Below are 23,535 nucleotides of genomic sequence, written 5' to 3' on the forward strand. Positions count from 1 at the left end.
GGGGGGGTGTAGCACAGTGCCGTCGTTGACGGCAGCCACCCTCCCTTCCCTCCCTTTAGTAAGGGGGAATTTTTCTTTTGGGTATTGTTTGGGGGTAATTTTTTTTTGTTAAGGTGCTTCTGGGGTAGCACCTTTAAGGGGGGGGTACTGTCACGTCCTGGCCAGTATATAAGGTTAATTGTTTTGTAGTTTGGTCAGGGCGTGACAGAGGGTATTTGTTTTATGTGGTTCAGGGTGGTGTGTTTGATTAAGGGTGTTTGATTTAGTATTTCCGGGGTTTTGGTTTATAGTCTGTTTATGTATTTCTATGTCTAGTCTGGTGAGTGTGTTTCTATGTTGGTTAATTGGGATTGGGACTCTCAGTTGAAGGCAGGTGTTGTCTATCTGCCTTTGATTGAGAGTCTCATATATAAGGGTGTGTCTGTGTTTGTGATTTGTGGGTGATTGTTCTGTGTAAAGCCCTATGCTTTGCCAGACTGTTATTTGTTCGTCTTCGTATTTTGTTATTTTGTATGTTCATTCTTATAGTAAATAAAAGTCAAGATGAGCATTCACGTACCTGCTGCATATTGGTCTACCTTTTCTGATGACGATTTCGCACTATCGTCAGAGGACGAAGACAACCGTGACACCAGACCGCTTGCACGCATGTTGATTTTTGTCTACCTACACAAGACGTGATCAGGACACACAGGTTGAAATATCAAAACGCACTCTGAAACAACTATATTAATTTGGGGACAGGTCGAAAAGCATTAAACATTTTTGGCAATTTAGCTAACTAGCTTGCTGTTGCTAGCTAATTAGTCGTGGGATATAAACACTGGACATATGTTCAACACCCTAGTGCCCACAAATCTCATCACTAAGCTAAGGACCCAGGGACTAAACAACTCCCTCTGCAACTGGCTCCTGGACTTCCTGACGTCACGGCCCCAGGAGGTAAGGGTAGGCAACAACACGTCTGCCACGCTGATCCTCAACACTGGGGCCCTGGGTTTATTTGGTAAATATTTTCTTAACTCTTTCTTGAACTGTATTGCTGGTTAAGGGCTTGTAAGTCAGCATTTCACAGTAAGGGCTACACCTGTTGTATGTGACACATAAAGGTTGAAATTAATAGATTTTACCTGAAATGCGCAAGGTCCTCCACAATTAATCCACAGATAAAAGGGTAAACCGAGTTTGTTTCTAGTAGTCTCTCCTCCTTCAGGCTTCTTCTTCATCTTTTGACTTTAAATGGCGGTTGGCAACCAAATTTAAGGTTCATTACCACTACCAACTGGGCTGGAGTGTGGACCACAGTTCATCTTTCAGTCACCAACGTGGGTATATGCTCCTAAAAACCAATGAGGAGATGGGAAAGGTGGGACTTGAAGCGCGTTAAACATCAGAAATATAACCAGGTTATATTTTAGTGCCTGGCTACGCAGCCTCTCGCAAGCAGTGTGGGTGGAATGATTGAATAACATGTACAGTATATGTGTACATTTATTTTGCAACGCTCGCGCACACAACGTGAGCAGTGTGGTCAGCATGTATCAGTCTAATAAATACGTTTCATGTATGCTATCGGAAGAATAATAATGAAATTGTGTTCATAAAAGTCTTAGGTAACATTGGCCTATGGCAGTTCTAGTGTTAAAAAGAGGTCAACTTACGTTCGCAACCGGACTAGATTGTGAACAATTCTTGCCGCAGAATGCAATTGTTTAGCTGCAGCAAGGGAGATTTGCTCAATAGCTATTGTTCGCAAACTGCAACAGCCACCAAAATGATTTGTTCTTGAGTTTGAGTGTTGAGCAGAGTGCAATCACTTGTTTGCATTCATTATTGACCCATTCGATCATTTAACCTCTCTGGGCTAGTGGGACGTCACCGTCCCACTCTACTCAACAGCCAGTTGACGAGTGGCGAGAAATACAAAACCTCAAAAATGCAATAATTTCAATTTTTCAAACATATGACTATTTTACACCATTTGAAAGATAAGACTCTCGTTAATCTAACCACATTGTCCGATTTCAAAAAGGCTTTACAGCGAAAGCAAAACATTAGATTATGTTAGGAGAGTACATAGCCACAAATAATCACACAGCCATTTTCCAAGCAAGCATATATGCCACAGAAACCCAGAACACAGCTAAATGAAGCACTAACCTTTGATGATCTTCATCAAATGACACTCCTAGGACATTATGTTATACAATACATGCATGTTTTGTTCAATGAAGTTCATATTTATATCCAAAACCAGCTTTTTACATTGGCGTGTGATGTTCAGAAAATGTATCCCCACCGAAAACTTCCGGTGAATTTATTAAATTACTCATCATAAACGTTGACAAAATACATAACAATTATATTAAGAATTATAGATACAGAACTCCTTTATGCAATCGCTATGTCAGATTTTAAAATAGCTTTTCGGCGAAAGCACATTTTGCAATATTCTGAGTACATAGCTCAGCCATCAAGGCTAGCTATTTTGACACCCGCCAAGTTCGGGGCTCACTAAACTCAGAATTACTATTAAAAAATTGTATTACCTTTGGTGATCTTCGTCAGAATGCACTCCCAGGACTGCTACTTCCACAAGAAATGTTGTTTTTGTTCCAAATAATCCATAGTTATGTACAAATACCTCCATTTTGTTCGTGCGTTCAGGTCACTATCCAAAGGGTGACGCGCGAGCGCATATCAAGACAAAAAAAATCAAAATATTCCATTACCATACTTAGAAGCATGTCAAACACTGTTTAAAATAAATCTTTAATGGTATTTTTCTCGTAAAATAGCGATAATATTCCAACTGGACAATAGTGTATTCATTCAAAGACGAAAAGAAAAAACCGCATGGTTTCGTGACCGCGCATCTCCAATCTCTTAGTCACCAGGCAGACCACTGAAAAACTGTCAGTGTGTTTTCTATCCAAATCTATTAATAATATGCAAATATTTGACTCTGGGCCCGGGTATTAGGCCGTTTAACTCTGGGCATGCTTTTCATCCGAAATCGAAAATACTGCCCCCTATACCTTGACAGGTTAACAGCTCTAAACACCTTTCTCCTACTCTATGCTGCCTGGAGAATGATGATTTATTTTTCTGAGCCCACATGATAGACAGTTGGTGGTCGGAGGGCGTATTAATCCTGCTGAAGAATTCATTGCGGCCAGCAGGTCATACTAATGACTAAAATGAATTCCTATTTGGGATTTCACCACCATCTTTTTAGCTGTGCAACAACACAAATTCAGGTCAAGCTCACACAGGTTGCAACAAATGCCAACAGACATTTCCATGGAAATGGGGTGATAAAGCAGATTACTCCATCATGCACTGGATGGACAACCATCAGTGGCGGTCAGTGCCATTTAAGATGAGGGAGGATGATTTTTTTGTCATGAGCATGGCCTTATTTTTGTTACAGCATATTGGATGACTCTCATTCATATTCCTTTCATATTCCAGTTCATTGTAACATAAATATATTTAGGCTAATACATGATACTCAAATTTTCCCTACACCCATCATGAGGTTGCTAAAACTTAGCCTTTAAATGAAGGTTTACAACGTAGGTGCACACAAGTCAAGAGACAAATTGGAGGTGACACATGGACAGACAGTGACATTCAATACCACCTGATATAGTGTGCAATCATTAGTCCAACAGCTGCAAACTATTGGACAGATTCAGGTATGTTTATCCTCGGCGGAATGATTACACCCCCTGATCATGCGTAAACACAGTTCACTTTCATAGCAGCTAGGTTGTATTCATTCTCGCATCTATGCGCTCTCCTCATCTCATCTCTTCCCTTCGCTTGTGGACTTCAATGCACAACCATCAGCTGTGTGTGACCAGAGGAAAAAACCTTTCCAAGCCAAACCACTACACACAGCCTACATCGTTTTCACCATATTAGCTAAAGTAACGTCATAGTCAGCATAGCTACTAGAACTAACTTGTTAGTAAACCCGCTACGTTAGTGTACAGTCAGTAAGCAGTTACACTGGTGGGCCCTGGTGGCAATAAATTAGTAAAACCAAAAGATTACCTTGACTTGGAAGAGTTCCAGTGTTGTGTTGGAAAGTCATAGCCAGCTAGCTGACATAGCATCTCTATGTTTGAGCAGGGTGTTTCAGTAGGCTAAACTTGCCAGCAGCATTTGCAAGCTAAGTAAATGAAAGTCAATGTGATTTTTTTTTATCTTGCTTCTCCTTCATTTTGGAATAAGTTAATTTGTTCAGAAGTGTTCTATGCAAAATAATGTTTTAATCAATTATTTGGTGACGTGATTATATTTAGTATAGTTTTATCTAAAAAGCATAACCTTTTAAATGTTTTACCATTTCATTTTTTATGAAATTCATTGAGGATGGTCCTCCCCTTCATTCTTTGAGGAGCCTACACTGACAACCATGTACTGCAACGTCAGAATGAAGTTCACAAAATGCAAGGGAGTATGTGGACAAGATCAAGGTAAAGAGGAAAACAATAATAGAGACTGAAACTGGGGCCAGATTCTCAAATCTATTTAAATTGCGATATTTCATGCCCATAGACATGGCTGTAGTGGACCCTATGCATAATATTTTACTGGGGACCACAAAGCACTTTTTTTTATCATCTGGAAAAATATTGGTGTTCTGGATGATTGAATACTTAGAAATATTCAGGTTAAAGTTGATGCATTGAAAGCACCTGCAGACATGGGCCAACTACCCGAAAAAAATCTCAGCAGGTATTTCTCATTTCAAAATTTGACATGCTTTTACTCCTTATTCGCTCTTAAGGGACTTGTGGAGGATGCCTATAATGATTGCTGGACCCATTTTGTCAAAGCCTGTACCATCTTATGTACAACATGTATCACAATGGGGCAAGTGGGAGAGGCTCATCACCACTTGCAACAGTTATGTGAGAGCTTTGTAAGGTTGTAAGGAAAACAGTATTGCACACCAAATATGCACCTCCATAGCCACTTGAAGAAATGCCTTTTGGACTATGGTCCAGTATATGGTTTCTGGTACTTTCCATTTCAGAGAATTCATAGGTAAATAGAAGACCAACAATCACAGCATTTTAGTTCAGTTAATGAGAAAGGTGTTTACATTTACATCATTTAGCAGACACTCTTATCCAGAGCGACTTACAGTAGTGAATGCATACATTTCATACATTTTTTTCTCCGTACTGGTCCCCCGTGGGAATCGAACCCCCTGGCGTTGCAAACACCATGCTCTACCAACAGATTATGCACAAGGTCTGGCCAACTGACTTTGATGATATGAGAACCGTGTTAGCAGGCAGTCATGAAAGATGACATACATGTACAGTACCAGTCAAAAGTTTGGACACACCTACTCATTCCAGGGTTTTTCTTTATTTTTACTATTTTCTACATTGTAGAATAATAGTGAAGACATCAAAACTATGAAATAACACATGGAATCATGTTGTAACCAAAAAAGTGTTAAACAAATCCAAATATATTTTAGATTTGACATTCTTCAAAGTAGCCACCCTTTGCCTTAATGACAGCTTTGCACACTCTTGGCATTCTCGAACCAGCTTCATGAGGTAGTCACCTGGAATGCATTTCAATTAACAGGTGTGCCTTGTTAAAATTGAACTTATGGAATTTCTTTCCTTCTTAATGCGTTTGAGCCAATCAGTTGTGTTGTGACAAGTAGGGTTGGAATACAGAAGATAGCCCTATTTGATAAAAGACCAAGTCCATATTATGGCAAGAACAGCTCCAATAAGCAAAGAGAATTCGACAGACCATCATTACTTTAAGACATGGTCAGTCCATTCTGAACATTTCAAGAATTTTGAAAGTTTATTCATGTGTAGTCGAAAAGACCATCAAGCGCTATGATGCAACTGGCTCTCATGAGGACCAGCACAGGAAAGGAAGACCCAGAGTTACCTCTTCTGCAGAGGATGACACATCTCAATATAAACTGTTCAGAGGAGACTGTGTGAATCAGGCCTTCATGGTTGAATTGCTGCAAAGAAATCACTACTAAAGGACAATAAGCAGAAGAGACTTGTTGGGCCAAGAAACACGAGCAGTGGACATAAGGCTGGTAGAAATCTGTCCTTTGGTCTGATGAATCCAAATTTGAGATTTTTGGTTCCATCAGCCGAGCTCTGCATGTGTGGTTCCCACTGTGAAGCATGGAGGAGGAGGTGTGATGGTGTCTGGGTGCTTTGCCAGTGACACTGTTCGTGATTTATTTAGAATACAAGGCACACTTAACCAGCATGGTTTCATAGCATTCTGCAGCAATACGCCATCCCATCTGGTTTGTGCTTGGTGGGAGTAACGTGTGTTTTTTGAGAGGCCAATGACCCAACACACCTCCAGGCTGTATAGGGGCTATTTTACCAAGAAGGTGGGTGATAGAGTGCTGCATCAGCCTCCACCATCATCTGACCTCAACCCAATTGAGATGGTTTGGGATGAGTTGGACCGCAGAGTGAAGGAAAAGCAGCCAACAAGTGCTCAGCATATGTGACATCACCTGGATTCGGTTTTATGTAGCTGAATTTGAAATTGGGTTTTTTATATTGGTGAGAAGTAGAGACTCAGAGCTACAAAATGGATGCTGCATTTTTGAGGCACAATTGGAAAGTAATTCTACTTTGAAAATTCTTACACTTGGAAACTCACTTTTGAGGGAAGGGCCTTTGAATACCTACTGGAGAGCTCTCCTTTGTCTACACCAGTGGTTCCCAAACTTCTTATAGTCCTGTACCCATTCAACCTCCAGCTGCATACCCCTTGCCATAGACACAATACATTTTTTAACCTTTATTTAACAAGGCAAGTCAGTTAAGAACAAACTCTTATTTTCAATGACGGCCCCTGTTCAGGGGAAGAACAACATATTTTTACCTTGTCAGCTCGGGGAATTGATCTTGCAACCTTTCGGTTACTAGTCCAACGCTCTAACCACTAGGCTACCTGCCTCCCCGTAAGATTGAGAATGAGTGTGAGTTTTTGTCACAACCCAGCTCGTGAGAAGTGACAAAGAGCTCTTGTAGGACCAGGGCCCAAATAATAATATAATAATAATAATAATCAATAATTCAGCTTTTTATTTAGCCATCTTACATATAAAACCTTATTTGTTGATAAAAAATGGTGAATAACTCACCACAGGTTAATGAGAAGGGTGTGCATGATAGGATGCACATAACTCTGCAATGTTGGGTTGTATTGGAGAGAGTCTCAGTCTTAAATAATTTTCCACACACAGTCTGTGCCTGTATTTAGTTTTCATGCTAGTGAGGGCCGAGAATCCACTCTCGCATAGGTATGTGGTTGCAAAGGACATCAGTGCCTTAACAGAGAAATTTGCCAAGGCAAGAAACTCTGAGCACAACCCAATCCAGAAGTCTGGCAGTGGCTTCTGATTAAATTAAATTTTCACAGAACCGCTGGTTGCAATTTCGATGAGGCTCTCTTGCTCAGATATTGGTAAGTGGACTGGAGGCAGGGCATGAAAAGGATAATGAATGCAGTTGTTTGTCATCCGTTTTGGGAAAGTAATTGAGCACCCAGCTCACTCAGGTGCTTCACATTTGACATTGTCCATAAGCTTGAGTTCATTTGCACACAAAAAAATCATACAGTGATGGAAAGACCTGTGTGTTGTCCTTGTTAATGCAAACAGAAAAGAGCTCCAACTTCTTAATCACAGTCTCAATTTTGTCCCGCACATTGAATATTGTTGCGGAGAGTTCCTGTAATCCTAGATTCAGATCATTCAGGTGAGAAAAAACATCACCCAGATAGGCCAGTTGTGTGAGAAACTCGTCATCATGCAAGCTGTCAGACAAGTTAAAATTATGGTCAGTAAATAAAACTTTAAGCTTGTCTCTCAATTAAAAAAAACGTGTCAATAATTTGCCCCTTGATAACCAGCGCACTTCTGTATGTTGTAAAAGCGTTACATGGTCACTGCCCAGATCATTGCATAATGCAGAAAATACACGATAGTTCAGGGGCCTTGCTTTAACAAAGTTAACCATTTTCACTGCAGTGTCCAAAACGTCTTTCAAGCTGTCAGGCATTCCCTTGACTGCGAGAGCCTCTCGGTGGATGCTGCAGTGTACCCAAGTGGCGTTGGGAGCAACTGTTTGCATGTGCGTTACCAATCCACTATGTCTCCCTGTCATGGCTTTTGTGCCATCAGTACCGATACCAACACATCTTGACCACCAAAGTCCACTTGATGTCACAAAGCTGTCCAGTAATATCCTCTTATGTTGTCCTAGTTTCCAGAAGAGGATGTCTTCCTTAATTGATCCCCCATAAACATAACGGACATATACCAGGAGCTGTGCCAGGCCCACCACGTCTGTTGACTCATCTACCTGTAACACATATAATTCTCTGACTTGTATGCGAAGCAGTAATTGTTTTAAAACATTTCCTGCCAAGTCACTGATGTGTGGTGAAACAGTGTTGTTTGATGGAGAAATTGTCTGTATAGTTTTTGGCCTTTTCTCACAGCATTGTCCCAGCCATATCTGCGGCAGCAGGAAGAATTAAGTCCTCCACAATAGTATGGGGCTTGCCTGTCCTAGCCACTTGGTAGCTCACCATATAAGATGCTTCTAGCCCCTTCTTAAATATATCTGTTGCTTTTATACATGTCTTAATACTCGAAGGTCAGCTTTATTCTCGCTCAAAAATCTCCCGTGGCATATTTTTCAAATTGTCATTTTTTCGTTTCTAAATGTCTGCGCAAGAGTGAAGGTTTCCTGCGAGAGAGTAACGGCTAATGTGATTGGATGTTAATTATTTTACTAGGCTCCCTGTATTGGATATTGTGTTATTTCACAGAACACTAGGGGGTTGAATTTTATTTTTGGCAGTGAAACGCGGCTACTAATGTGTATCACATTTTTATTCTGCGTACCCCCATACGGCATTGCGCGTACCCATACCCCAGTTTGGGAATACCTGGTCTACACCCATTCCGCATTGTTCACGCCCTCTTAAGTCAGCCCCACCCATCTCTTTAAGGATTCACATGTGAGGTCATGGGCTAAACAGTGAGTAGTGTAGTAAAGATTAAGATTAAAAGTGGTTGTAGCCTACAATAAGGAAAAATTCCAGGTAAACAGAAAGTGTCCAGATTTTTGTATTTATTTATTTATTTAACTAGGCAAGTCAGTTAAGAACAAATTCTTATTTACATTGACAGCCTAAATGTAAAGATGTAAAGACACCTTAATAGAAAATTACTGAAGTAAAAGTCACCCAGTAAAATACTACCTCAGTAAAAGTCTAAAAGTATTTGGTTTAAAAAAAACTGAAAAAGTGTCAAAAGTAAATGGAATTGCTAAAATGTACTTAATCAAAAGTAAAAGTATAAATCATTTCAAATTCCTTAAACCAGACGGCCCAATTTTAATAAAAATGTTTTATTGACGAATAGCCAGGGACACACTCCAACACTCAGACATCATTTACAAACAAAGCATTTGTTGACACATATCAATATTTTGCTAAGACTTGCTAAGCAGATGGGTCTTTACAGAATGTGTAAACGGTACAGCCAAATGGTTGCTTGCACAGTAGCAATATCAGAAATAGTGTCAATATAAATAAAATAATATACAATATGTACACAAACAATTTTAATAACGATAGTGAAAGATGAGGTAGTTGTATGTATTCAATCAGGGGTAAAGTGTCTGAGCAGCAAGATACAATTTCTTGTAGCAGCAACGTATGGCGTGTGTGTTTTAGGAGAGGGTCATTTGAATAGAGGCACTGCAGATAGGGCTGATGACTGGTCTGTCCAAACCACACATGAACAAGGGAATCTATATTCGGAGAGCCTGTTTCTGTCCTGCGCTTGACTTTGGTGCAAGGCATGCGATGTCCATTGCCTCTGTCGCAAAATTCCCTGATCTTTTCAAAAAGATACGTTTGTCTAACTATGTTCAGTCCAGGTGGTGCTTGTACAGGCAGACCATCTATGGGAGGAATATCAGCATTGCGCAGCAGCTAAAACCTGGCCCCTACTGAGTCCGAACACTCCGACAACAACACCAGGCTCCAGAGCATCGAAGCTGTAAAACAGCAAATAACAAAACACTTAAGACATTACAATCTTGCACAACATCAATTCACCTCCCAAGTTTAAATAAGAACAATAACCTCATACAATGCAATTTAAATGATATTAACCTGATGTGCTGGTACTTCTTGATCTGTGGCAGCGGCCTGAAGTACGGAGTCGGGTGTTGTAGCCAGCCATAGCTTTCCACCAGCACCATACCATCCTCCAGTCCAACCAGCTGTGGGATTTTGACCCGTCACAGTACTATCCTTCACAACACCAGCAATCTCAGACAAAGTGTTCACTCTGATCTTTCTGAAGTGCTGCTTGATGAAGCCGAAGCACCAGACAGGGGAAAACTTGGTTTGGCCTGTGATCAGGAAATGAAGGTCTGGACTGTGGTGGAGCTTGTGCATGGTCTGCCATCAATCAAGTTGTTTACTTGTTGTGGTATTCCTTCACAGCAGAAGCCAAACAAGCCACACTTGTGAGGAGTTAAAAAGTAGATGGGACCTGGCTGCATAAGGTCAGAAGGATAGTGCACCTGCAAACAACAAAATAACATTACAAATAATTGTCTCACCCCTGTAGATCTGTGTTTACACTGCTCAGTGAAAGGTATTTACCTGCCTCCTATATATATATATATATTTTCCTATAGTTTTTTGAGTGTACATCTATCTATCCATCTTTGTCCTTCATCAGTATAAAAGAGGAAATGTTGCTTACTTGTTGAGCAAAATGAAAGCTGTAATGCATCATGATGTCTTTGCTTGCTAGTTCAGTAGGGGCCCCCAGAGACAACTGCACGTCTTGACAGGTGGTCTTGCAGTCAGCAACCATCTTCTGGTAGACAGACCACTCACTCTGAACAAGTAGGGGATGCTGCTCTTGCTTTTTCAGCTTGGCTGACTTAACAGCTTCTGGCAGATTGGCAGATCTGAAGATCTGGTAGTTGTTCCTCTGGCACTGCCAGCATATGTCTGTCCTGGGCTTAGTGCTTGAGATGTGGGGCAGCAATTTTCTCCACAGATTCCTGAAGGAAGACAGCCCGACTACAAGTACCTATGGAAAATACAGAGAAAAATGTGAGATCAATAAAATAACCTAAATGTATTTATGATTTACACACCAAGTGTTGTCATCGATACCTTGTAGAGACACCCCACTGCTGCTTTTGTCACATGGGATGGCAGCATCTTTCCACCAAGGTGTTTGTGTTCTGGGTGGCATCCTGGTAATACTATTGCATTATCCTCTGCATAGTTGTTGATGAAGTTCTCCATTGGCATCAAGTCCTCATGCTCCAGGTGTAACCTGTGCTTGCTTGGGCCAGCTCTCTTTTTGATGGGAGGCATTATACCATTCTCCTTGCATGACTGGTGGAGGAGAGTCAGGCATGTTCTACTGATGCTGAAAGACAAATTCCAGATACTAACATTACACACACTTCATACACGTAAGTTAATGTTAGCTAGCAAGCCAGCCATCTAACCTCCGCTAACGTTAGCTTGCTAACAGCAAGTTTAACTTGGGTCTTTTGTTTGGACATGTAATGTTAGCCAGCTAGCTAAAAAATTAACAAAAATCCCAATCCACCGAGTAACGTTAGCAAGCCAGCCATCAAACTTCAGCTGGCTAGCTAACAGCAAGCTTTAACTAGCAATACGAACCGATTGTCATAGCTTGCTAAAGTTAACCAAACAGGTTCAATGTTAGCTAGCATGCCAGCCATCTAACTTCCACTAACGTTAACTAGCTAACAGCAAGCTTTAACTTGGCGTCTTTTGTTTAGACATGTAAACCAATTGCCATAGCTAGCTAAAGTTAACCAAACAGGTTAGATTCTTACCCATATACATGGATGAAAGCTTCACGGCAGACTGATTCATTTTCAGAGAGTCAGAGAGATTCAGAAGAGTCAGAGAGATTCAGAATGGCACGATCGTCCTCCAGAAAGTAGTCCATCACAACAAACTCATCTCTTGGCATGTCCAGCCCACTCATTATATCAGCCAATCATGGCCGGTGGGAAGGTTGCTGACTTTTTCTGTGGATAAACCAACTAGGCTTGTAATTTAAGAATTTAAGAACATATTTACAGATGGCTCTGGCAGTGCTCCTCCTGCTCCTCCTTGCACAAAGGCGGAGGTAGCGGTCCTGCTGCTGGGTTGTTGCCCTCCTACGGCCTCCTCCACGTCTCCTGATGTACTGGCCTGTCTCCTGGTAGCCCCTCCATGCTCTGGACACTATGCTGACAGACACAGCAAACCTTGCCACAGCTCGCATTGATGTGCCATCCTAGATGAGCTGCACTACCTGAGCCACTTGTGTGGGTTGTAGACTTCGTCTCATGCTACCACTAGAGTGAAAGTACCGCCAGCATTCAAAAGTGACCAAAACACCAGCCAGGAAGCATAGGAACTGAGAAGTGGTCTGTGGTCACCACCTGCAGAACCACTCCTTTATTGGGGGTGTCTTGCTAATTGCCTATAATTTCCACCTGTTGTCTTTTCCATTTGCACAACAGCATGTGAAATTTATTGTCAATCAGTGTTGCTTCCTAAGTGGACAGTTTGATTACACAGAAGTGTGATTGACTTGGAGTTACATTGTGTTGTTTAAGTGTTCCCTTTATTTTTTTGAGCAGTGTACATACACAACATGCAACAATATCAAAGATTTACAGTCCATGTAACAAAATCAGTCAATTTAAATTAATTAATTAGGCCCTAATCTTTTCCAATAGTAAATCGGAGTTTGGTGAAGGCTAAACTTGCTAGGTGTCTAAATAGCTAGCCCTGTGATCCCGGGCTATCTACTTAGAATATTGCAAAATGTGCTTTCACCAAAAAGCTATTTTAAAATCGGACATATCGAGTGCATAGAGGAGTTCTGTATCTATAATTCTTAAAATAATTGTTATGCTTTTTGTGAACGTACTTCGAAGCATGTCAACCGCTGCTAATTTTCTCATAAAAAAAGCGATAATATTCCGACCGGGAGTCGTTGTATCCGTTCAAAGAGGATAGAATAACAACATGGGGTCGTCTCGTGCACGAGCATGAGTCCCATTGTCCGCTGATAGACCACTTAGCAAATGCGCTAAAGCTTTTCAGCCAGAATTACGTCATTCAGCTTTTTCCCGCCTTCTGAGAGCCCATGGGAGCCATAGGAAGTGTCACGTAACAGCAGAGATCCTCTGTATTGGAAAGAGATAATCAAGGAGGGGAAGAAATGGTCAGAGAGGGCGCTTCCTGTTTGGAATCTTATCAGGTTTTGGCCTGCCATATGAGTTCTGTTATACTCACAGACACCATTCAAACAGTTTTAGAAACTTTAGGGTGTTTTCTATTCTATGCATATTGTAGTTACTGGGTAGGAGTAGTAACCAGATTAAATCGGGTACGTTTTTTATCCGGCCGTGTAAATACTGCCCCCTAGCCCTAACAGGCTAACGCGCTTCTGGGTTGGGACCGCATCCAGGTAAATGGGTCATTTTTTTCTTGCTTATTACTGAGTGTGTGTGTTAGTGTTAATTGTTAAATTCTTTATGTTGAATATGCATACAGATGCTATGCCTTTTCTGTGTCATGAGTTTTATTTAACAAATTATTTACAATGACGGCTCCCCCAGCCAAACCCGGACGACACTGGGCCAATTGTGTGCCGCCCTATGGGACTCATAATCACAGCCGGATGTGATGCAGTCTGGATTCGAACCAGGGACTGCAGTCATACCTCTTGCAAAAAGTTAGCAGTGTTTCAGGCCATGCCTCAGACATTGTGTTTCTCTGTGTGTGTCCCAAATGGCCCTATGCGCCCTGGTCAAAAGTATTGCACAACATTGCGAACATGTTGCCATTTGGGACGCAATCACCTTTCTGTCTTCTTTTTCCCTACTTGGTGAATCCTGAACCTTAGCAGGCAGACAGGATGTTGCCTCGTCGACTGTGAAAGCAGCAAACATACGGTTCCCTGATTGCTGTTCTTTCTCTCTCATCCCCCAGATGTGGGGAGAGCAGTCCACGCGCCGGCCCACATCACGGAGAAGGTGGTGCAGCTCTTCAGGAGTAAAAGTGAATTTACCTTCCTGGCCTCCATCAAGCAGAAGTCCTCCACGTCAGGAGTCATCTTCTCCATCCATGAATCTGAACACAGGTAATGCATCTTTAATCCTCTTATTACTGCCTTTTCAGCAGCTACTTTCTCTATCTGCCAACACTATCGTCAACTAACTCTCCCAGCTGTGACTCTGAATGGGCCCTGTTGGAATTGAACACACAGATTACTTCTTGTCGCATTCATTCCTTGAGCATTTGCAAGACGAATTTGATCAGCCTGTTGAAAATATCAAATATCAATATCAGATTATTCTGCTTATGTGAATGATGTAGGGAAAGGAGTGGGAGATGTCTAACTTGCTGACTGCATGGTTTTGTACTTGCATGATTTGGACAGAAAAAATATGTTGCCCTATTTGTTTTTATCTCTCACACTGGCAAATGACAGAAGGAAATCATACTTGAAGGAGGAACAGACAGTCATTGATCATCCAGCATCTGCACATAGTGCACACTGACATGTTGTGTTAACCTTAACTCCCCCTCCAGCCTTTTCAAATACCTTCAGTCACAAATGTACATTACAGTATCTCTGTATTTTGTGTGTGTCTGTGCGTGTGTGTGTGTCTGTGAGTTGTGCCCTTATCACAGTCAACACACATATACAGTAAGCTCCAAAGGTATTGGGACAGTGACAAATTTGTTGTTATTTTGATTCTGTACTCCAGAACTGTGGACTTGAAATTATACAATGATGGAGAAAGTTACAGAAGCATAAATATCATACCCATCAAAAATGTTAACCTCCCCTCATATTGCAATGGTGAGAGGTTAGCATGTCTTGGGGGTGTGATATTTATGCGTATGTAAATTACTCACTCACTGTCACGGTTGTCGAAAGGAGGAGCGGACCAAAGTGCCGCATGTGTGTCATTCCACATTTTATTTACACTGTGAAACTATGCAATACATATAAATAAACTGAATAACAACAACTACAAACCGTGACGCAGAGTTAATATACACATACTCAAAAACAATATCCCACAAACCCAGGTGGAAAAAAACCCTACTTAAGTATGATCTCCAATCTGAGACAACGAGGACCAGCTGCCTCTAATTGGAGATCATCCCAAACAAAACCCAACATAGAAATGCAAAACTAGAACCTGACAACATAGAAAAACTAAACTAGAAAACCCCCCGACCTACTCAACCATAGAAAATAACAGCTTTCTAAGGTCAGGACGTGACAGTACACCCCCCCCCCCCCAAAGGTGCGGACTCCGAACGCACCAAAAGAAACAAAAAAAAAGGGAGGGTTAGGGAGGGTGACAAATGTCTATGACGGCTCTGGTGCAGTAAGCTGAACCTTCTCATCCCGCGGATCCTCCAACAGAGGAGGCGGCTCCGGTTCGGGGCGTAAACCCCGCTCCGCCCAATGATCCCTCTGCTTTTGTGCCACTGGACTGTAGATTGTCGCCGGAGGCTCCGGACCGCAGGCCGCCGCCGGAGGCTCCGGATCGCAGGGCCGTCTCAGGAGGCTCCGGACGGTAAAACGTCACCGGAAGCTCTGGACTGGGAACTGTCGCCGGAAGCTCTGGACTGGGAATATGCACTAGAGGCCTGATGCGTGGGGCTGGCACAGGTAGTTCCAGACTAGTAACACGCACCTCAGGGCGAGTGCGGGGAGCAGGAACAGGACACCTCGGACTGGGCAGGCGCGCTGAAGGCCTGATGCGTGGGGCTGGCACAGGTGGCGCCAGACTGGTGACACGCACCTCAGGGCAAGTGCGGGGAGCAGGAACAGGACACACCGGACTGGGAATGCGCACTGGAGGCCTGATGCGTGGGGCTGGCACAGGTGGCGCCAGACTGGTAACACGCACCTCAGGGTGAGTGCAGGAACAGGACACCCCGGACTGGGCAGGCGCACTGGAGGCCTGATGTGTGGGGCTGGCACAGGTGGTGCCAGACTGGTAACATGCACCTCAGGGCAAGTGCGAGGAGCAGGCACAGGACGTACCAGGCTGGATAGACTCACTGGAGGCCGGGTACGTGGGGCAGGCACAGGATATACTGGGCCGTGGAGGCACACTGGAGATCTCGAGCGTAGAGCTGACACAACCCGTCCTGGCTGGATGCTCAACCTAGCTCGACAAATGCGGGGCACGGGCACAGATCGCACCGGGCTGTGAACGCGCACTGGCAACACAGTGCGCATCACCGCATAACACGGTGCTTGCTTCGTCACTCGCTCCCCACGGTAAGCACGGGGAGTTGGCTCAGGTCTCCACCCTGACTCTGCCAATCTCCCTGTGTGCCCCCCAAAATAATTTTTGGGGGGGCTGCCTCTCGCACTTGCCTCTTGGTTGGTATAATGCCTCGTAATATCTACGCTCCGCTTTCGCTGCCTCAATCTCCTCTTTAGGACGTCGATGCTCCCCAGCCTGCCTCCAGGGTCCTTTCCCGTCCAGTATCTCCTCCCAAGTCCACTGGTCCATTACACGCTGCTTGGTCCTTTGGTGGTGGGAGATTCTGTCACGGTTGTTGAAAAGAGGAGCGGACCAAAGTGCAGCGTGTGTGTCGTTCCACATTTTATTTACAATGTGAACCTATGCAATACATATAAATAAACTGAATAACAAAAAACTGTGACGCAGAGTTAACATACACGTACTCAAAAACAAACTCCCACAAACCCTGGTGGAAAAAAACCCTACTTAAGTATGATCTCCAATTAGAGACAACAAGGACCAGCTGCCTCTAATTGGAGATCATCCCAAACAAAACCCAACATAGAAATACAAAACTAGAACCTGATAACATAGAAAAACTAAACTAGAAAAACTAAACTAGAAAACCCCCCCGTCACGCCCTGACCTACTCTACCATAGAAAATAACAGCTTTCTAAGGTCAGGACGTGACACTCACCATTATTCATGATTATTCATTATCATGGTAGAATCCACCTTAGTGTAGAAGTGTATAAAAGTGACTCCAAAATGACACATTACATTACTTACCATAAATTTATATTGGGCACAAAATAATCTGAAACACAACCAGAACAAACAAATTTGTAGTCACAAGCTTGATGTAGTCATTGTGTGCTATGAATATGGCACCAAATATTTAACCTTTTAATACACATTTAAGTGAATTTGTCCCAATACTTTTGGTCCCCTAAAATGGTGAGACTATGCACAAAAATTGCTGTAATTTCTAAATGATTCACCCAATGTAGATGAAAATACCCTCAAATTAAAGCTGGCAGTCTGCACTTTTCATTTAAAATACAAAGTGCTGGAGTACAGAGCCAAAACAACAATAAAAAATGTCACAGTCCCAACACTTTTGGAGCGCACTGTATTTCATTGTGAGAAGTATATAATGGAATATAACACAATAAAATATAATATTTTTCACACATTTTTGCTGAGTGTCAAGTGTTCACGTGTGAAACACCTTTTGGCAGCAATAACAGCTGTCTGTTTTTGGGGGGTAAGTCTCTCACACCTGGATTGTGCAATATGTACCCTTTATTCTTTCCAAAATTATTCAAGCTCTGCCAAATTGTTGTTCATTGCTATACAGACATGTTTAAATCTTGCCATAGATTTTCAATCAGATTTAAGTCAAAACTGTAACTCGGACAATCAGGAACATTCACTGTCATAGTAAACAACTCCAGGGTACAATTGGGCTTGTGTTTTAGGTTATTGTCCTGGTGAAAGGTGAATTTGTTTTCCAGTGTCTGGTGGAAAGATTTTCCTCTTGGATTTTGCCTGTGCTTAGCTCCATTCCATTTCGTTTTATCCTCACTCTAAAAATGCTGTGTTAAAAACAACCCAATTTGGGTTATTTAGTAACCCAGCGCTGGTTAAATACTGGACAGAACACACAGTGGGTTGTTTTAACCCAGCCAGTTGTGTTACGTGAATAACCCAATAAGTTTGGTAGTTGGGATTACACAAACAGTTGGGCATTTTTTACTCTCATGCTGGGTTGACCTAGCAGCTGGGTCTTTTTTATGTAATCCTTAGCTTATTTTCAGGAGGCGTGGCTTTCAACTAGATCTTATTGGCCACCATGAAAGTAAATGTCATTCCTGTTCTTCATGATAAAAGGATCGTATGAGATTTGGGCAATGTAGCCTTTATATACTTCCTCAGAGACAGATTGTGGATACCATTTTTATGTCTTTGCATTCATTGCCAAAATCCTTAACTATCCCTTTACATTCTTTGAATTTTCCTCACATTTTTTTGTGCATTTTACACAGTAATATCAGGATTATTTAGTAGATATGATAAAACGGTACAGGAGCTACATAGGCTTTTAGGGAACTCATACATTTCTCTAAGCCTCATTGAAGCTACAAACATTTTAATGTTCGACCTTAACCCAACAACTATACAACAGAACAGATTCACATAAATTACATTTACTCTCATGGGTGGCTAAAAATAACTGAAAATATCTGAAAGCCACACCCCTAGTAAACCATGCCTCCAGTCCTCTGATCTGACCCGCTTAGTCATATCTTAATAACCCAGCATCAATAACCCAGCAGTTTTTAAAGAAAATAACCCAACTAAGTGCCCCAACGCCTGCAACCCAGCAGTTGGGTCAACCAAACAACACAGCATTTTTTAGAGTGCTGTAAATCTTCCCAGTCCTTGCCAATGACAAGCATACCCATAATATACGCCACGCTTTAAAATATGGAGAGTGGTACTGTGTTGTGTTGGATTTGCCCCAAACATAACAATGTGTATTCAAGACAAAAAGCCACATTTCTTTGCAGTATTACTTTAGTGCCTTGTTGCAAACATGCATGTTTTGGAATATTTGGATTCATTACAGGCATCTTAATGCCACAAACAGAACTGGAGTTCTAACCAGTTTTAGGAGGACATCTCCTTCTCCCAACAGTAGGGCCTGCTCCGCTCCTTCTGACAGTTGAATATTTTTTTTATTTAACTAGGCCTACCCCGTCCAAACCCTAACCCGGACAACGCTGGGCCAATTGTGCACCACCCTATGGGAGAGCAGGGCCCAGCTGGTAATCACCCCGATAATTGCCTTGAACCTGTACTATACCAAAACTAATTTCACACTTATTAACAACAGACAATAGAAAGTGTGATGGGGAGAATGGGGGAGAATGGGCGAGTTGAGATAGGGGAAGCGAATAATGCATAATTATGTGATCACCAATTGTGAATGAAGAACAGGGCGGGCCATTCATTGTATTGATCCATTGACATTTTTATCTTAAAACGGTGTCTTATCAGTCTACTCTGGCCTACTTGGAGTAGGCTACACAGTGAGAGCATGCATATTTGTACATGTTGAATGGCTTTCAATATCTGGGAAAATATCCACATCAGGCAACACAGCAGGTGAGCTAGTGTCGAAGAATGTGGTGATGAGGCTTGTGGAACCTTATGTTGGCAAGGGGAGAACTGTCACCATGGACAATTTCTTCATTTCACTGTAATTGGCGAAGAACTTGCTTGCAAAGAAAACAAGTCTGGCCTACACCATGAACAAAGGAAGAAGGGAGCTCTCTCCATCTGTGCAAAATAAGGCACCGGCACAGCCATTGTACTCCACAACAATACAATGGTGCTGAAGAACGACAAGACGACAAGACACAAAGAGAAAACTGGAGACTATTACGCACTACAACCAAACAAAGATATGTCAGTGTGTCAAGCAAGTGAATGTTACGAAAATTATGTCAACTGTTAGGACAAGGGTTAACAGCTAAATAAAATCCAACTGATGCCATTGCGTAAAGATGCACAAAAGCACGAGCTGACAATAATTGACTATATTTGACTGCTGTCATTTCAACACTTATGTTCAATAATGCCATTATTGCTTTTGTGCTAAGGTTCACTATTTATTAAGTCCACTTGGCTACACATTTTTTCATGATTTGACCACGTGTCTTGACCGTGGGTCTTGGTGGTTGGGTTATTTAAATTGTAATTTATCTTTATAAAAATAAGCTGTTACTGTGTTCCAACACATTCTGTTTCATAGTTGTAACAAAGACACTCCATGAATAAAATTGATTGAACACTTGAATTTCGTGTTTTTTGTTTTTACATATAGCCTACAGTAACATAAACTAATGAAAATGCTATTGTGTTATTTGAAAAAAATTATATTCTAATAAATTCTACCTAAGGCCTTCACAAAAACAATAATGATTATTTTTGCGATGCTAGTGTTAATTAGATATGGGGATGTGCTACTGAAATCAACAAATAGCGGGAAACAACAATGTGGTTTTTTGAAAATATACTATGCTTTACATGCCAGGATGTTATATTAATTTTTACTTTTCATCTTGTAGAATTCGCTGCATACTTTTTGTGAATTGCACAGCCACAGTGCATTGGAAGAGTAGGGCTGTGAATTTTGGTAGCTAGATCTCCTCAAGTAAACAACAAAACATCTTGAAAGATGGCGAATAGCGAAGCTTCTGCAGTGGTGTTCAAATGTAAGTAGTTTTTGTTCTCCTTAAAATGATCACGACTATTTCATTATAACATTACTTCTTTGCAAACAGAACTGCAGCCTACTGCCTGCCGTGCCTTTAGCTAGCTAGGTGCTTTAGTAGGACTAGAAGTTATAACTGTTCGAACATTAACGTTAGCTATAGCGTTACTTGCTTGCTATTGAGCAACAACTTCATATTTAAGATTGGCCTAATTATCTAACTAGCTAGCTAGCTACTTGTTGTAAATACCAGGGCTTGTGTTTAAACTGTTACAGGGTCTGATGACAATACCAGGCATTTAATTCAGTGGCAAACATGACAGGAGAAATGCTGCAAAAAAGGTTTTGATTATGTCACGTGGCCACAGTTAGCGCTCTTGCCACTGCACTATGCACTACTACTAGCTAACGTTAATAATGTGATAGCCTAAATTAGTAATTTCCACAGTGGTGTTGGTCCCAACACCTCTCTTTTCTTCTAGTTCTACTGATTTTCCATTTCGGTTAATTGTGTTGACCTGATTATAATGTTCATGCTATCCAATATTAGTTTCTACCTGAACGGTTAAAGCCTGAATGGGTCTAGATAGTTTCATTGCACATAACCTGTTATGGTAAAAGTAATGGGAAATTGCACACTATTTCACCTTGGCCCTCCAATTTCACCAAGTATATTCGCTGCACAGTCTAGCTATCTACAGAAAGTTCACACAACTCTTTACTCTGCTCATGTTCTGGGTAATGTATTTCATCCTATATCTTTTCAGAATCTACATGAAAGAGTGTGAGCTGGAGGGACAGCTGTCACATGCATGGGTGAAAAAGAAGTGGGAGAACCCTAAGCAAAAAAATAACATGTCACTGAGCTGGTGAATAAGTTTAAGTTTAGGGTGGGTTTCTTTTACAGAAACAAACCATGTCTGACTTTTGTTAATAGGAATACAATTGTCCAGGCCACTTATGTCTAATTTGATTATAGGGAAATTATCTATATGCATGCATTTAACCTTTTCACACGTACCAACAAGCAGGTGTGATCATTCTACAGTGGTCTCTGCAGCGTACACTCAAACTGGTGTGATTAGAATGCTTATTTAGAACGTCCAGTTTCGTTTGACTCAACAATCAGCATTTGAGCTGGCCACACTGTTTTTTCACAAACATTTTGCACAAACACAGTCCTTACAAAGTTATGTCCAGAATGTTACCAGTTTATTTTTGGATGCAATGTTCAGACATTCACAGAAGTAGCTACAGCATAACACAATCATCCAAACTGGAAAATGTAGTCTACATTTGTCCTAGCGCAAGCGGTCATATTTTTATAACTCTCTGACAGGAACTACAATATGAATGAGCTAATAGCAATTACTATTTATAATTAATCACATCACCATTGATCGAAATAATTCAGTAAAACACTTTCTAAAAATCGAAAAGTAATCCGACGATGGGTATTTTGCGCACGCCAGCATGTTTGTTTTTTTCACATCAATCAAAGATAATAAGAGGAGAAAAGATGAGTTCGGTCTGTTTATAGTATGCATGTTGAAGGGGGTGTGTCATCTACAATCATTCACTTCCATTCATTCACTTCTGGAAGTTTATCTGAAAGATGAGTGAACCATTCCTCACCACATTATAACAGCTTTGGTCTGACAGATGTTTACTTGACACCCAGAATACATTGTATAATGTCAACAAACATAGTGCCACACATAGCTGGCAAACAGCTTTACATTAGCTCATTATAATCATTTCCAACTTCATAAAGGTATTTTACACACATCATAGGTGTCCATTACAATAATGCAATAATCAGAATGCATTATTTGTCATCAGTACTTGAAAACATGTGAATAAAACTGTACATTTATTATGCTCCATACAACATACGCACCTACAGTAGAAACGACAACATGATATACAGAAAATAAGGAACTTACTTTGATAGGAATGCACACATGTCCAAAGTTATCATTTGTAAGGAGAACAACAAGGAAGGCAATGCGAGCACCAGCCAGAAAATGTTCCAATTCGTACAAGACTGCGCAATATCTGCATACTTGATCTGTGCTAACATTAGTAAAGTGTGTTGGCTCTCTTCGAAGAGAGAAGTTTGTCGGCTCAGTAAAGCCTCAAACATAAATTGTTCGCAACGCTGAAATGGGCTACTACTATGTGAATTAATAAGGACGGAACACACCTCAATTCAAACTGTTGTTAGAAAATACAACTTGTTGGAAAATATTTTGAAATTGACAAGTTGAAACAGCCAATAGATAACTAGCAGGCAGCGCGTGTTAACTGTCCTGTTGCATAATAATCACATTTTGGAATATTCTGACATCTCGTGGTTAAAACAACTCACGCTGGGGCAACTGTTAGAGATATTTGGATCTCACATATGAAAAGGTTAAACTTAAACCACTAGATGCTGTTTTCCATTGTGCCCTTATTACTGGTGATGGTTATAGAACTCACACGTGTTGTGTATCAGCAAGTGGGTTGGACCTCTTTGTGTTTAAGGAGAGAGCAGCACTCTTTTGTGTTTATTTACAAAGCACTCATGCAGAAACTTCCTATGTATCTATCATCATTAATTCAATTTTGACTTACAAATTACCAAACCCGGTCACAGGCTTGGATAACACTGGAGGCCCCTTCAGTCTCTACAGAGATGGGTAAAGCTGCTTTTAGTTGTTTTGCTCGCTTTATGTGGAACAACTCAGAGATCTCAGAAATTAGATGTTCTGGTACCCCTTGGTCAGTTCAGAGAAATAATCAGAGACCTCTATGTTGATAAATGTGTTTTTCTTAATATGTTTGGTAATTGTGTGTATTGTATACATGTT

The 23,535-nt window shown here is 41.3% G+C and overlaps 1 protein-coding gene across 1 annotated transcript in view; it reads left to right on the forward strand.

The window, feature by feature from the left end:
• Nucleotides 1-23,535, forward strand: part of LOC115204088 (protein kinase C-binding protein NELL1) — a 448,552-nt gene that overhangs the window by 65,353 nt on the left and 359,664 nt on the right. Inside the window, exon 3 of the mRNA XM_029769393.1 lies at nt 14,107-14,257. Coding sequence (XP_029625253.1) covers nt 14,107-14,257 — 151 coding nt within the window. The remainder of the gene's footprint in view (nt 1-14,106; nt 14,258-23,535) is intronic.

This window comes from Salmo trutta, chromosome 12 (assembly GCF_901001165.1).
Source record: "Salmo trutta chromosome 12, fSalTru1.1, whole genome shotgun sequence".
In the NCBI taxonomy this organism is placed as follows: domain Eukaryota; kingdom Metazoa; phylum Chordata; class Actinopteri; order Salmoniformes; family Salmonidae; genus Salmo; species Salmo trutta.